The following is a 15,766-nucleotide window of genomic DNA, read 5'->3' on the forward strand; positions in this document are numbered from 1 at the left end:
CAACCTCGATATTGAGTCCTGAAGGCTGTCAGGTCCCTAAGTGGAAACTGAACTGTTGTTCTTCCAGCTTACACTGAGCTTCCCTGGAGCACTGCAGCAAGTCTGAGACAGAGATGTTGGCCAGAGAACCAGGGTGGGGTGTTAAAGTGGCAGGCAACTGGAAGCTCAGGGTCATTTTTGTGGAGAGAACATCGGTGTTGTGCAAAGTGGTCGCCCAGCCTATGTTTTGTCTCCCCAAGTGGAGGAGACCGTGTTGTGAGCAGTGTTTCTAACACGAACACAAAGACCTACAGACATTTTTTTTTCACTAGTTTCCATCCTACCCTTTATTTTGCCTCAGGCTTTTGTGGGTTCAAGTCTCACTCCAGCAAGATGAGCCCATAAGGCCAGAGTGACGCTCCAAGGCAGTACCGAGTCGGTGCTGCATTGCCAGAGATGCTGGCTTTTGGATGAGCCACTAAGCCAAGGCTGTACTTGCCTTCCCAGCTCAATGTAAAAAAATCTCCTGGCACTGTTTCAAAACAAAGGACATCTCTTGTGCCAGATTTATCCCTTAGCTAAGCTCTAAAAATAGGAAGGATATTATTAAACTGGAGAGAGTTCAGAAGACATTTACCAGGATGTTGCCGGAACTGGAGAGTTTGAGGTATGGGGAGAGTCTGAATAGGCTGGGTTTTTTTTTTCACTTGATTGTAGGAGGTTCACTGGGGTGGTTTTTAAAATCAAGAGGGGTACAGATTAGGTGTACGGCAGGTGTCTTTTTCCCCGGGTGGGAGATTTCAGGACTAGGGGCATGTTTTTAAGGTGAGGGGAGAAAGATTTTACACAGAGAATGGTTCATGTGTAGAATGCACTTCCAAAGAATGTAGTGGGTACAGTTACAGTGTTTAAAGGATAGCTCGATAAGTACATGAATAAGAAATGTTTGGAGGGATATATGTGTCAGGAGCAGGCAGTTGGGACTAGTTTAGTTTGGGATTATGTTCAGCAAGGACTGGTTGGACTAAAGGGTCTGTATGACTCTATGGTCAGTGCCATAAAGTGAACAGAGGGGTTCAGCAGAGTCTATCACAGCTTTGCCAGGAAATGAACGAGATCATTGACCTCAGATATTCTCTTCTCATAGACACCTGCCTGACCATTTCGGGCCGTTTTAGTTGTTATTTCAGATTTGCAGCATCTGCAGCACTTTGCTTTTTCTCCAAAAAGCTACTTCCTTGGCTGCAAAACGTTCTAGAATATTCTGAGGGGGGTGAGAGGTGCAGTGAGGTGTAGGCTGGCTACAGTCCAGGGTTAACAAAAAAAAACAAACTTGAATTCTGAAGAAGGGTGCTGAAACTCTGTCTGTCTCTCTCTCTCCTCAGATGCTGCCGCACCTGCTGAGTTTCTCCAGTAATTTCTGGGGGGGGGGGGGGGTTGGTTAAAACAAAACTTGGTTGGACGCCCCAGCAACAGAGGATGGAATGGAAGATCCAAATCCAATGGTGAATCTGAATCTTCCTCATCCCTAATGAGCACAGTATCTCTCGGACTTGGCAAGGTTGCAGCGATAATTCACCTGCATTTTCACAGGCTGTACCTTAGAGAACAACCCTCGGGAGCTGGAGCGGGGCGAGGGGAGTTGGGGGGTGTTGGGGGAGGCACTGATGATTTCTGTGGAGAGGCATTTCTGGAGAATCGCTGTCAGACTGAATTCAGGACCGGTTTATCCGCCTGATCGGAATGTTTAAGACTCGTCCTCGCTCGTGTCGTTCACACAAATGTCCAAGTCTCCCAGCTGCGGGCTCTGCCAGCATTGTTTTTTTCAATATTACTCATGAAACCCCCCTCCCCGCAGCAGTCCCCCCATCCCAAACCCACAATAATACATTCCTTCCCAACCCTCCATCACTTTGCAAACCGCTGCTCCAGTAAACGGCATCCCGTGCTGCCACAACAAAAGGCATCTTTTACAGCTTTGCTACAAATTGCCTTGCACCCCAGACAGAGAGAGTGTTCCCTTTAACGTTTACAGCAACTTTCCAGTGTGTGAGAGACATCCGGGAGGATAATACTAAGAGCAGACCATCGCTTCGGTGTAGATTTCAGGGGTGAAAACAGGGCACCAAGATATTAACGAGACACCTTGGTCAAAAAGATTTGAGATGAATTCTACTGCAGAGCGTGCAATGAGAGAGAAAAACACCCTGAACCAGAAAGCTGGCTCTGTCGCCTTAAGCAGCATCTCTGGGAATGTTGCCCTGGGTATTTCAGGAGGGACAGAGAAATTTACAGCAAATCACCTTTTGCAATTGGTAGGACTGGGAGGAGAGTGGAACAGATAAATAAGAAGGGGAAATCTGCCTCTTACCTGTGAGCTCCGCAGCGTCCAGCTTGCCGAGTATTGAAGGCAAGTACAGGAGAAAGAAAGTACCCAGTCCCATGTTGTTGCTGTGGTCGGGAGCGTTTTGAAAATAGCAGGCAGTCCCCTGAAAGCGGACGGTGCACTGAGCAGCGGTGATGCTCCCTCAGCTCTCACCTATGAGAGTTTTATGTCCAAAGTCCATTAGAAACAGACGCGAGGGATTGCTCGAAGACTTGATGTTGGGGAATATCTCTGGTCTTTATCCCTTCCCCTCTGTGGCTGCCTTTCCAACAGATTATTTTTGCATCTCTCTCTCTCTGGCTGTGTTTGTTTAAGAACTGTGCGGAGCTTGCAAAGCACGCCACACTCTGTCAGACTTTCATCATAACACGGAGAAGACTAAGTGGGACACACACAGAGAGAGAGATTGCAATAAGAGGGTGTGGGGGATTTACACCTGAATCCAACCAGCCCGCTTCTTATCCAGTTCCCAACCAGAAGAAACATCCAATCCGATTGACAAACACGCCTGCCAATCTTAGCTGCTGAATAATTCATTCTCCCAGCCCATGAGAATGAAGCTCTTCAAAACTTGCTACATTCCTGGTTTGGAGACGCTGGTGTTGGACTGGGGTCCACAAAGTTAAAAATCACACAACACCAGGTTATAGTCCAACAGGTTTATTTGGAAGATCAGCGCTCCGAAAGCTAGTGCTTCCAGTTAAACCTGTTGGGTTATAGTTTAGATCAGAGTGATGCTGGAAAAGCACAGCAGGTCAGGCAGCATCCGAGGAGCAGGAAAATCGATGTTTCGGGCAAAAACCCTTCATCAGGAATGAGGCTGTAATTAGGCTTTTGGAAGGGCTTTTGCCCAAAACGTCGATTTTCCTGCTCCTCGGATGCTGCCTGACTTGCTGGGCTTTTCCAGCACCACTCTGATCTAAACTCTGGTTTCCAGCATCTGCAGTCCTCACTTTTGCCTAGTTGGATTATAACCTGGTGTTGTGTGATTTTTAACTTGCTACCTTCTTCCTCTAGATAATTTTTTTTCCAAATGCCACACAGGAAATGTCTCCATACAACATCTCCTTTCTGTCCCTGGTTATGCTGAATGACCATGGGGTAGCTGTAAATCTCGGGTGTTGAAAAGGAGTTCCAGAGTTGAGGTGTAATTCCATAAATGCTTCCAAAATGTTTTATTTACAAAGTGTTCAGATACTTAAGTCCACGCTGATCGGTCCCCTGGCCCGCGAGTGATTCGCACACGTTGTAACAGATTAAAAGCGAAATACTGCAGATGTTGAAAATCTGAATAAACAAAATGCTGGGGAAACAAGGCAAATCTTATTTAGAGAGAGAAACAGAGTTAACAGTCCAGTATGACGTCTTCTGAACTGATTCGAAGCATTAACTCTTTCTCTTTCCATTGATGCTGCTAGACCTGCTGAGTTTCTCCAATATTCTGTGCTTGGTTCTGTAACAAAAAATGTCCCTCTCTCTACCACCCGTTAGAACCTTCTTTCAATAAACTTAACTGGCATTCCGTTTTAATTGCACTGCAAGATGTACTTCTGTCCTCTGTGAATTATTCTCACAAATTGCAGATTTCTGATAAAAACTTCCCCTTTCTCGACTATCCATTTTTTAAAAACAATCATAGCACTTTCCACATCGTTGGAATGTGCCAAGGAGTTTATCACCAGTGAGGTACCTTTTGCAGTCATAGAGTCATAGAGTACAGCATCAGACCCTTTGGTCCAACCAGTCCATACTGACAATTGTTCCCAAACTAAACTAGTCCCACTTGCCTGAGCTTGACCCATATACCTCCAAACATTTCTTATTCATGTACCATTCCAAAAGTCTTATAAACATTGTGACTGTACCTGCACCCACCACTTCCTCTGGAAGTTCATTCCACACATGAATCACTGTTAAAAAATTGCGCCTTATGTTGTTTTTAAATCTTTCTCCTCTGACCTTAAAAATATGTGTTCTTGTCATGAAATCCCCCATCCCAGGGAAAAGACATCTGCCATTCACCTTACCTTTATCACTGATGATTTTATAAATCTCTGTCAGGTCACCCCTCAACTTCCTACGCTCCAGCCTCTCCTTCTCATCGTTGTAATGGAAGCAAACACCAGCAAACTCAGTTCCAGGAACAGCGGAATGATAACAATCACAATACTACTGCCAAGGAGATTTCTCCACTCTCTTCAGAATACTGTTACCTGGGAGAGCAGAGAGAACCTAACATCAAATCAAAAAGATGGCACCTCAGACAGTGCAACACTCCCCTACTACTGCACCGAATTCAGTTCTGCAGTTCACCAAAGGACAAGGGATAAGGCCATTTTCCAACAGCAGGTATAGGCAGCAAGTGAAAGCTGCTCTCTCCCCTTTCATAATACCATTGAACACAGGGATCAAAATAATTAGGTGGTTGTTTTTGACTGGCACAGACTTGATTAGCTGAAGGCTCTTTCTGTGCTGGACTATGACTGCAATTTTAATGTACCTTTCTTCCCTGGAAGTATTTCTTGGTGGGTGGATTAGGGGAAGAGTTTTGATGATTCATCACACTCCACAAGTGGTGGTAAGGTGGTAAGGAAAGGTGGTAAGGAAATGCCAGGGCACTTTAGACAGAGGAGGCTGATGTCTGTGGTGGTTAAATTATTGGAGGGAATCCTGAGGGACATGATTTGCATGTCTTTGAAAAGGCAAGGAATGATTATGGATAGTCAATATGACATTGTACAAGGGAAATTTGTGTCTCACCATCTTGATTGAGTTTTTTGAAGAAGTGGTGAAGGCAGAGCAATGGATGTTGTCTATGTGGACTTAAGGAAGGCATTCGATAAGGTTCCACATGGTAGACTGTTTGCAAGGTTAGATCACATGGAATACAGGGAGAGTTAGCCATTTGGATACAAAATTGGCTTCAGGGTAGGAGATGTAGAGTGGTGGTGGTGGTGGTGGTATTTGGACAGGAGGCCTGTGACCAGTGACGTGCCACAAGGGTTGGTGCTGGGTCCACTGCTTTTTGTCATTTATATAAATGATTTGGATGTGAACACAAGAGGTACAGTTAGTAAGTTTGCAGGTGACACCAAAGTTGGAGGTGAGGTGGACAGCGAAGAAGGTTACCTCAGAGTACAATGAGACTTTGATCAGATGGGCCAATGGGCTGAGGGGTGAAAGATGGAGTTTAATCTAGATAAATGTGAGGTTCAATGTTTTGGAAAGGCAAATCAGGGTAGGACTTATACACTTAATGGACAGGTCCTGGCGGTTTTCATTGTTCCTTGAAAGTGGAGTCACAGGTTGACAGGGTAGTGAAGAAGGTGTTGGATACACTTGCCTTTATTAGTCAGAGCATTGAGTAGAGGAGTTGGGAAGTCATTTTGCTGCTGTACAGGACATTGGTTAGGCCACTTTTGAAGTATTGCATTCAATCCTGGTTTCTCTGCAAAGGAAGGATGATGTTAAACTAGAAAGGGTTCAGAAAAGATTTACAAGAATGTTGCCAGGGTTGGAGGGTCTGAGCTATAGTGAAAGTCTGAATAGGCTGGGGCTGTTGTTCCTGGAACATCGAAGACTGAGAGGTGACCTCATAGAGATTTATAAAATCATGAGGGGCACAGAGAGAATGAATAGCTGTCGTGTTATTCCCAGGTAGGAGAGTCTAAAAATAGAGGGTATAGGTTTATGGTGAGAGGGGAACAATTTAAAAGGGATCTAAGGGATAACTCTTTCATGCAGAGATTGGTGCGTGTATGGAATGAACTGCCAGAGGAAGTGGTGGAGGTTGGTACAATTACAGCATTTAACAAGCATCTGGATGGGTACATGAATAGGAAAGGTTTAGAGGGATATGGACCAAATGCTGGCAAACGGGACTAGGTTAATATAGGATATCTGGTCAGCATGGATGAGTTGGACTGAAGGGTCTGTTTCCGTGCTATACATCTCTATGACTCTAAAAGCAGGTAATCCCTGGAAAACGAAGAGCTGTCAATTCCAGCTTTGCTGTGACTCTACTTGCAGCCTGCCTTACTCTCAACCAAACAGTTCAGCTGAAATAATTAGGCCACACATGCACTTTCTAATCACTTTATTATTTTCTACACCTTCATTAAATGAGTTTGTATGTTCGATCTGTATTGCAATTTGGCCCTCACATATATAATCCAGTTCTCCGCTGATATGTTCTCTTGCTGAAACTTGTGTTGATCAATGCTAATTATACATTGATCTCATTATGGCTTATGTTCATCAAGGGACTTGTCAATTTTCTCCCCTACTATCTTGAATGGACTGATTTATTTTGGACTAACAAACCTATAAAGTGTCCACACTGGGATGCAGTATCTGTCCATATTGTGTTGCAGAACTCGTGTTCATTCATCCATAGAGGTGTTGGAGCCACATTATCCATCTATGCTGGGATATAGAAGCTCACTGTTGTTAATGTTAAGTCTGATTTAGATGTATTTTTGTAAAGCAACGATACTAAGGGATATGGGTCAAAGGCAGGTATATGGAGTTGGACCACAGACCAGCCATGATCTCATTAAATGGTTAAACAGGCTCAAGGGAATGGTGAATGGTCTCCTCCTGTTCCTGCGTCGCTCCCTAATAAGGTTGCAAACCACACTGTTGATTTAAAGTGACCATTCTTGACAAGTGAGCTTAGACAGTCTGTTCAGCTGGAACTTTGAGAATAAATTCCAAAGGTGCAAGAAATCACAAACACAGTCACGTGCAAGAGACTAATACAAAAATCCAATGAAGTAGGAATATTGACACTTCCCGAAGACATAGAGTGAATGGAGTGGAGTGTCCTGTCCAACATTTGTACTGGCATGGGTCTGTCAGGCCTACAATCCATTATTATGTTGAACATTGTGCGTATGCACAAAACTAATCTTTCTAAAGACTGCAGGCAAATATGCTGAGAAGGAATACGGGAGAGGAATCAAGAGAAAGAAGCCCTACTAATTTTCCTTTCTATATTCTGGGAATATTGATTTCCATTATGCAATGCTTCCTGAGATCAAGTACCTCAAAACAAAACAAAACAAGCCTTGGACTTGAGCCTCCTGAGAGTTACCTTTCTAAGGGCAGCAGGAGACAGTGTTATCAGTTGGAACTGGGACTGGTTCTCATTCTCTGCTCTCATTGGACATAATGACATCTTCTAAACTCTGACATAATATGGATCGTGATTTAATTAGTTTTGCATTGATATGAATTTAAACACCATATTAGTCCACTAATAACACAGTGAAAGCAAAGTCAAGAGACTCTAATGGGCAGATAATCAATGTGACAGTGAGTATTCACTACAAATCGCTAAATGATATAAAACACATTTTATTATTTCTCCACCATGTCGAAGTTGGAACTGCTTTGCATTCTCACTGTAATTAAGTGAAAATCTTCTGTGGTAACTTCTACATTCCACCTGTGACACAATCAGGAAAAGGTCAACATTCTCAATGGGCTGACCCAATATCGGGGACTTATCCTTGAATGAACCCTTGCCTCATTCTGTGGTTACAGCTATTTTAATCTGTTGAGAAAATGTCATAAGACCTCTCTGGAGCAGGTGGGACTTGAAAAGGAGTGAATTCTAAAGTTATTCCAAATGAGACTTGGGGATTTTTCCACTGGTAAGACTGAGAGGTTTACTACTGTAAATGCATTCATCTTGCCTGAGATGGCATAGCACATTGTGTTGAGTTGTAGGCCATGGGTTCATTGAAGCACCACTCCCTTTGTTGCCCTAACGTTGACACGAAACCCCAAATATGGACAAAAACTTCGACAAAAGCTAGTGTTGGAGCAGGAAGAGCCCTGAGGAGAATTGCAGCCAGAGATTCAAAGCCAAAAGATTTTGGGTCCCAATCCCAGCAGAGCTGATTCCGGCTTTTCCTTTTTGGAGATGGATATTGGGGCAGAAATCTATCCTTGCTGCTTCTGGCTCCTGATAAATGAAGAGCAAATGGGACTAATTTTGTAACACAATATGTCACACCAATCAGTGTCCTTTTGCAGGTAATAGGATGCAAATATTTTCTGAAGGGATTGTTTGCATTTCCAACAAGAGTACCAGCAAGTTAATTTTGTTATTATGAAAGTAATCTAAAGTCAGTTTGGAAAGATAATGATGATTTATGTGGTTGTATTGTCTGCAGATAGACTGGGGTTGCTATGAGTTTTGTCAGAGAAACATAAGCAATGGAAAAAAAAGTGTAAGATCTAATCCGTTTCTGAAACTTAAATCTCAACGGCAGTAGGTCCCATGAAAAGGAGGATCTTTAACAGGTCTTGCTGCTTATTTTGCAATACCTGGGAGAGTCTATAGTCCAAGAGCTGGCAAAAAAAATCTCAGCAGGAAGGAGGACTGGATAAATTGACAAGATCACTGTGGTATTTAAGAACAGAGAGAGAGAGAACCTACAAGCAACCACTTCACAGAGTCAAACCAATCTAGGAGAGTTAGCATGTAATTTCCTCATTGATCGATCAACAGGATAGCCCTGGAGTTTCCAAGAATTAAAAACCTAGTTCCCTGGACACCACTACAGGTAACCGAAAAAGAAAAACTGCAGTGGCCTTACAAATGGTGTGTTAAAATATCCTTGAATATTTTGCGTATTTAGTTATAAAAATCTGAGTGACACCATAACTTTGAGCTTAGGTAAACTAATTGGAGCGTAAGAAACACTATATAAAATTTATCAAGCATCTGACTCGGTGTGGATAGATGAAAGGACAAATGAGTGGATATGTAGATGAATTGGAATGAAATGTGATGTGCCATCTGAGTGGTTGTGACAAATTTGATTTAAGTACTGAGAATGGTGCTATAATTCCTGAGGAAGAACTATTCCCGTCAGCGATTGTAATGAATAAAAAGAAGCAGAGGTTAAAAAACTTCAATCTCTCTCAAATATCCTTTTTATGCATTATATAGTGTAACCTTTCTGTTCTAACATTGTTTCAATGTATCAGCTGTTTGAGTATTATTGGCTGACAGTTTGATGGAAGAGATAAAACAGTAATTTGCAGTTCAAGAAAGTTGAGTTTGAAAAGGGTGAATTCTCAACATTGACTCAGAAAATCTCGTGGCTGCAAAGACAGTTTTGTGATTTGTATTTCTTCAGGTTCAAAAAAAATGAGCATTTTGCTGTATATTCCACGTGCACAAAATTAAAACCCCTCCAACGTGTCGATGAAATGATGGCCTTTAAGAAGCAATCAGACGTCATACAACACCAGGTTATAGTCTAACAGGTTTATTTGAAATCACAGGCTTTCTGAACCTGTGAAGTGTCCACTTCACCTGACAAAGGGGCAGCGCTCCGAGAGCTTGTGATTTCAAATAAACCTGTCGGACTATAACCTGGTGTCGTGTGACTTTTGACTTTGTCCACCCCAGTCCAACATCAGCACCTTAAAAAAGCAGAGTAGACAGTTCTGATGAAAAGGCAAAAGTGAGGACTGCAGACACTGGAGATCAGAGTCAAGATTAGAGTGGTGCTGGAAAAGCACAGCAGGTCAGGCAGTATCCAAGGAGCAAGAGAATTGATGTTTCAGGCATAAGCCCTTCATCAGGAATGGTGAAGGGCGTATGCCCAAAATGTCGATTTTCCCCACAGATGCTGCCAGACCTGCTGAGTACTTCAACCATCTTTTGTGTATCATTCAGATTTTCAGTGTCTGCAGTATTTTGCTTTTGGTTACACTTTGCTTTGGTTGTATGGATGACAAATAATAAGCAATTGTGGAACTTCAAATCATACCAATGTTATTTTTGTACTAAAGTAATCATTAACATTGGTTTAAACATCAATTTTCCCTGAACATGATCCAGGTCACTAGATTGACCTCCATCCGATCAATAGACTGAGGACGGTGAGCTTCCACTTGCTCAAAAAAACTCTCCAAATTGAGCTTGCTTTCTAGTATGCATGTTTTAAATTTTTTAATGGAGTATTTAAATGATTAAGAAAAAAAGTAGTGTACAACAATTAAATGATTTGTGGTTTTCAGAAATGTTCAGTTTTCTTAAATATCAGTCAGAGATTGTGGACTAGTCATTGATTTGTTGTGTGTTTGTAATCTAAATCGATTTAGTCTTTTTCAAGTACTGCTGCTGGAATTTATGGAATTTTCTATGGAATACTTTAGTTACAGCTTGATCCAAACATACATTCTCATAGCCTCCCCCTTCCATACCTTTTCTTCATTTGTGGAATGTGGGGGTTGCTGGCTGGGTCAGCATTTATTGCCCATGCCTAGCTGCCCCTTGAGAAGGGGGTGGTGAACTGCCTTTTGAACCACTGCAGTCCATTGGCTGTGAATAGATCCAGAATGCCCCTAGGGAGGCAATTCCAGGATTTTGACCCAGTGACACTGAAAGAATTGCCGATATGTTTCCAAGTCAGACCTGTGAGTGACTTGGAGGGGAACTTGCAGGTGGTGGTGTTCCCATGTATCTTCTGCTCTTGTCCTTCTAGATGGAAGTGGCCGTGGGTTCAGGCAGTGCTATCCAAGGATTTTTGGTGAATTTCGGAAGTGCATCTTGTAGGTGGTACACACTGCTGCTACTGAATGTCTGTGGTGGAGGCAGTGGATGCTTACAGATGTGGTGCCAATCAAATAGCCTGCTTTGTCCTGGAACGGTATCAACATTCTTGGGTACTGTTGGAGTTGCACTCATCCATGAAAGTGGGAAATATTCCATCACACTCCTGACTTGTGCCTAGATGGTGGACAGGCTTTGGGGAGACAGGAGGTGAATTAGTCGCCACAGTATTCCTAGCCTCTGAGCTACTCTTATCGCCAATGTTTTTTTTGTATGGCGAGTTCAGTTGAGTTTCTGGTCAATGGTAACCCTCAGGATGTTGATAGTTGGGACTCAGTGGTGGTAGCACCATTGAATGTCAAGGAATAGTGATTAGATTGTCCTTTATTGGTGATCGTCATTGTCTGCCATTTGTCTGCTGCAAATGTTACTTGCCACTTTTCAGTCCAAGCCTGGATATTTTCCAGATGTTGTTGCCTTTGAACCTGGACTGCTTCAGTATCTGAGGAGCTGCAAATAGTGCTGAACATTGTCAGTGAACATCCCCATTTCTGATCTTCTGATGGAGAGGTCATTGATGAAGCAGCTGAAGATGTTTGGACATTGAGCCCAACCCTGAGTAACTCTTGCAGAGATGTGCTGGAGCTGAGATGGCTGACCTCCAACAACCATTGCCATCTTCCTATGTGCCAGGTATGACACCAACCAGCGGAAAGTTTGCCCAATACCCATTAATTTCTTTTGCTCAGGCTCCTTAATGCCATACTCAGTCAAATGTAACCTTCATGTCAAGGGCTGTCACTGTCTTCTCCCCTCTGGAATTCAGCTCCTTTGTCCATGTTTGAGCCAAGGCTGTAATGAGGTCAGGAGCTGAGTGGTCCTAGCGGAACCCAAACTGGATGTCACTGAGCAGGTGCTGCTTGATGACACTTCTATCACTTTACTTATGATCAAGAGTAGAATAATGGGGCATTAACTGCACAGGTTGGATTTCTCCAATATTTGGGAGACAGTACGTACCTGGGCAATTTTCCACATTAGCAGGTAGATGCCAGTGTTGTAACTGTATGGAACAGCTTGGCTAGGGGAGTGGCATATTCTGAAGCACAAGTCTTCAGTACTATTGCCGGAATGTTGTTAGGGCCCATAGCCTTTGCAGTATCCAGTGCCTCCAACCATTTCTTGATATCATGTGGAGTGAATCGAATTGACCAAAGATAGATATCAGTGATGCCAGATCATTCACTCAGCCCTTCTGCCTGAGGTTTGGAGCAAATTCTTCAGCCTTATTAGATTAGATTAGATTAGATTAGATTACAGTGTGGAAACAGGCCCTTCGGCCCAACAAGTCCACACCGACCCGCCGAAGCGAAACCCACCCATACCCCTACATTTACCCCTTACCTAACACTAGGGGCAATTTAGTATGGCCAATTCACCTAACCTGCACATCTTTGGACTGTGGGAGGAAACCGGAGCACCCGGAGGAAACCCACGCAGACACGGGGAGAACGTGCAAACTCCACACAGTCAGTCGCCTGAGTCGGGAATTGAACCCGGGTCTCTGGCGCTGCGAGGCAGCAGTGCTAACCACTGTGCCACCGTGCCGCCCACTTATCTTTTGCATTCTTGTGTTGGGCTCTTCCATTATTGAGGACGGGGATATTTGAGGAGCCTTCTTCTCCAGTGAGTTGTTTAATTGTCCATCACCATTCACTACTGGCTGTGGCAGTACTACGGAGCTTAGATCTGTTACGGAGCCTATCACTTCCTACTTATCATGTTCTGCATATAAGTAGCGTTATAGAGTCATAGAGATGTACAACACAGAAGCAGACCCTTCGGTCTAACTTGTCCATGCCAGATATCCCAACTCAATCTAGTCCCATTTGCCAGCATTTGCCCCATAGCCCTCTAAACCCTTCCTATTCATATACCCATCCAGATGCCTTTTAAACTTTGCAATTGGACCAGCCTCCATCAGTCCCTCTGGCAGCTCATTTCATACACACACCAGTCTCTGCATAAGGTTGCCCCTTAGGTCTCTTTTATATCTTTCCCTTCTTACACTAAACCTATGCCCTCTAGTTGTCGACTCCCCCACCCCAGGGAAAAGACTTTGTCTATTTACCCTATCCATGCCCCTCATGATTTTATAAACCTCTATAAGGTCACCCCTCAGCCTCCGATGCTCCAGGGAAAACAGCCCCAGCCTATTCAGCCTCTCCCTGTAGCTCAAATCCTCCAACCCTGGCAACATCCTTGTAAATCTTTTCTGAACTCTTTCAAGTTTCACAACTTCCTTCCAATAGAAAGGAGACCAGAATTGCACGCAATATTCCAACAGTGGCCTAACCAATGTCCTGTACAGCTGCAACATGACCTCCCAAGTCTTATACTCAACCCTCTGACTAATAAAGGAAAGCATATCAAACACTTTCTTCACTATCCTATCTACCTGCAACTTCACTTTCAAGGAACTATGAACCTGCACTCCAAGGTCTCTTTGTTCAGCAACACTCCCCAGGACCTTACCATTAAGTGTATAAGTCCTGCTCTGATTTGCTTTTCCAAAACACAGTACCTCACATTTATCTAAGTTAAACTCCATCTGCCACTCCTCAGCTCATTGGCCCACCTGATCAAGATCCCATTGTACTCTTAGGTAACCTTATTCATTATCCACTATACTTCCAATTTTGGTGTCATCTGCAAATTACTAACTATACCTCCTATGTTCATATTTAAATCATTTATATAAATGGCAAAAAGTGGTGCACCCAGCACCAATCCTTGTGGCACACCACTGGTCATAGGCCTCCAGTCTGAAAGGCAACCTTCCACCACCACCCTCTGTCTTCTACCTTTGAGCCAGTTCTGTATCCAAATGGCTAGTTCTCCCTGTATTCCAGGAGACCTAACTTTGCTAACCAGTCTACCATGTGGAACCTTGTCGAATGCCTTACTGAAGTCCATATAGATCATATCCACCACTCTGTCCTCATCAATCCTCTTTGTTACTTCTTCAAAAAACTAAATCAAATTGTGAGACATGATTTCCCTTGCTCAAAGCCATGTTGGCTATCCCTAGTCAGTCCTTGCCTTTACTCTAGTTTGGTAGCTTCACCAGGTTGACACAGCATTTTTAGGTATGCCTGGCGCTGCTCCTGGCATGCCCTCCTGCACTCTCCATTGAACCAGGGTTGATCCCCTGGCTTGATGGTACTGGCTTAGTGGGGGATATGCTGGGCCAGGAGGTTACAGATTGTGCTGGAATACAGTTTTGCTGCTTTTGACGATCCACAGCGCCTCATGGATGCCCAGTCTTGAGTCATTAGATCTGTTTAAAACCTGTCCCATTTACAATGGAGATGATTCTCAGTGTGACGGCTGGGCTTTGTCTCCATAAGGACTGTGGGGTGGTCACTCTTACCAATACTTACATGGACAGATACATCTGCAGCTGGCAGATTGGAAAGGATGAGGTCAAGTATGTTTTCCCTCTTGTTGGTTCGCTCACCACCTGCTGTAGATCCAGTCTAGCAGTTTCTGCTCGCTTCCAGCATCTGTACGTAATTATGTGACTCTGGTATCATTGCCACGTTATACATGCTTCTGATTAATCCCATTATTCTACTGACCCTCATTAAAAGCTTACTTCCAGCAATGAAATAATCTTCAGCTGAATTCGTGACAAGGTGAAGCGGCCCCAGTCCCACTCCCTCAGGGATATACAGCTGGTGTTGGTTTAAACTGAGGTGAAGGAGAAGAGATCATGAAGGAGAATTCTCCATGCTAATCTTAGCTGATGTGAGACTTGAACTTATGCTGCTAATGTAATGCTGTGTTGCAAACTAGTCATCCAGCCCACTGAACTAACCAACCCCATTAGTCAGAAAATTGTGTCAGGTTACCACACATCATATTTTTCCTTCTTCAGTCATGGCATGTGGGTGTCAGTGGCTGTACGGCATTTATTGCCCATCGCTAATAGCATCAGTTAATATTTCTGAAGCACCAAAATAAATATCTTCAATTATGATGATGGATGGTTCATGGAAGATTTTATGTTAGGGGTTAGTCAGATAAGTTTGAAGAGAAATTTGAACTGAAACTGAACCAATGCAATTTCAAGCGCAATTTACACCCAATGAATTTAATATGTTCATTCAGTCTAGAGGCAGAAATTAAAGTCTCTCGTGGCTAAATGAGACTGTTTCCCTGCTTTCAGTAATTGGTCTTTCCAGTGGGACATTAAACTTGGGGCCCATCTCTTCTTGCTCTCCTGCGGTTTCCATTGAAGCAAATCAAACTTAAGGCTCCAGGAACATTGCAGTTTCCTTTCTCAAAGGAGATGGAGGAGGGAGGTACTGGGCACTAAACTCTTAATGGGTTTGTCAGTGATCTGTAGCTGTCGAGCATTTACAGCGATTACAGCTTGCTGCTTGTACTGGACGTGATGTAAGTTTCCAGCTAATATTCCAAGAAGCAGGAAACCTGCTGGATTAATTCAATGTTTTAGACCTTGGTATGACGTACAGAATCATAAATGGAGGACAGACTGTATCATTCTGTGGTTTATGTTGGTTTATATAATCCATGATGTAGTTCGATTTTGTAACACATCCTTAAATAACAATTTGCAGTTTACGTCGGATACTTTTGGCTCAGTTGGCAGCTGCCTCACTTGAGTAGGCAAGTTGTAGTTCAAACCAAATCCTGCAGACCTCATTAATGCAGTACCCCCCGAGGAAGCACCTCACTGTCAGAGAGGCAGCAACAGGACAGCGCAGAGGGAGCACTGCGCTGTCAGAGGGGCAGTA

At 43.5% G+C, this 15,766-nt stretch overlaps 1 protein-coding gene across 1 annotated transcript in view; it reads right to left on the bottom strand.

The window, feature by feature from the left end:
- The window catches only part of LOC122539786 (plexin domain-containing protein 1-like), a 276,627-nt gene extending 273,942 nt beyond the window's left edge, over positions 1–2,685 (bottom strand). The window contains exon 1 of the mRNA XM_043674842.2: positions 2,351–2,685. Within this exon, the coding sequence (XP_043530777.1) occupies positions 2,351–2,423 (73 nt within the window). The 5' untranslated portion in view covers positions 2,424–2,685. The remainder of the gene's footprint in view (positions 1–2,350) is intronic.
- Between the last annotated feature and the right edge of the window lie 13,081 nt (positions 2,686–15,766).

The sequence above is a fragment of the Chiloscyllium plagiosum genome, unplaced genomic scaffold (assembly GCF_037043375.1).
Source record: "Chiloscyllium plagiosum isolate Xiang-an unplaced genomic scaffold, Cpla_swu_hap1 HiC_scaffold_32, whole genome shotgun sequence".
Lineage (NCBI taxonomy): Eukaryota > Metazoa > Chordata > Chondrichthyes > Orectolobiformes > Hemiscylliidae > Chiloscyllium > Chiloscyllium plagiosum.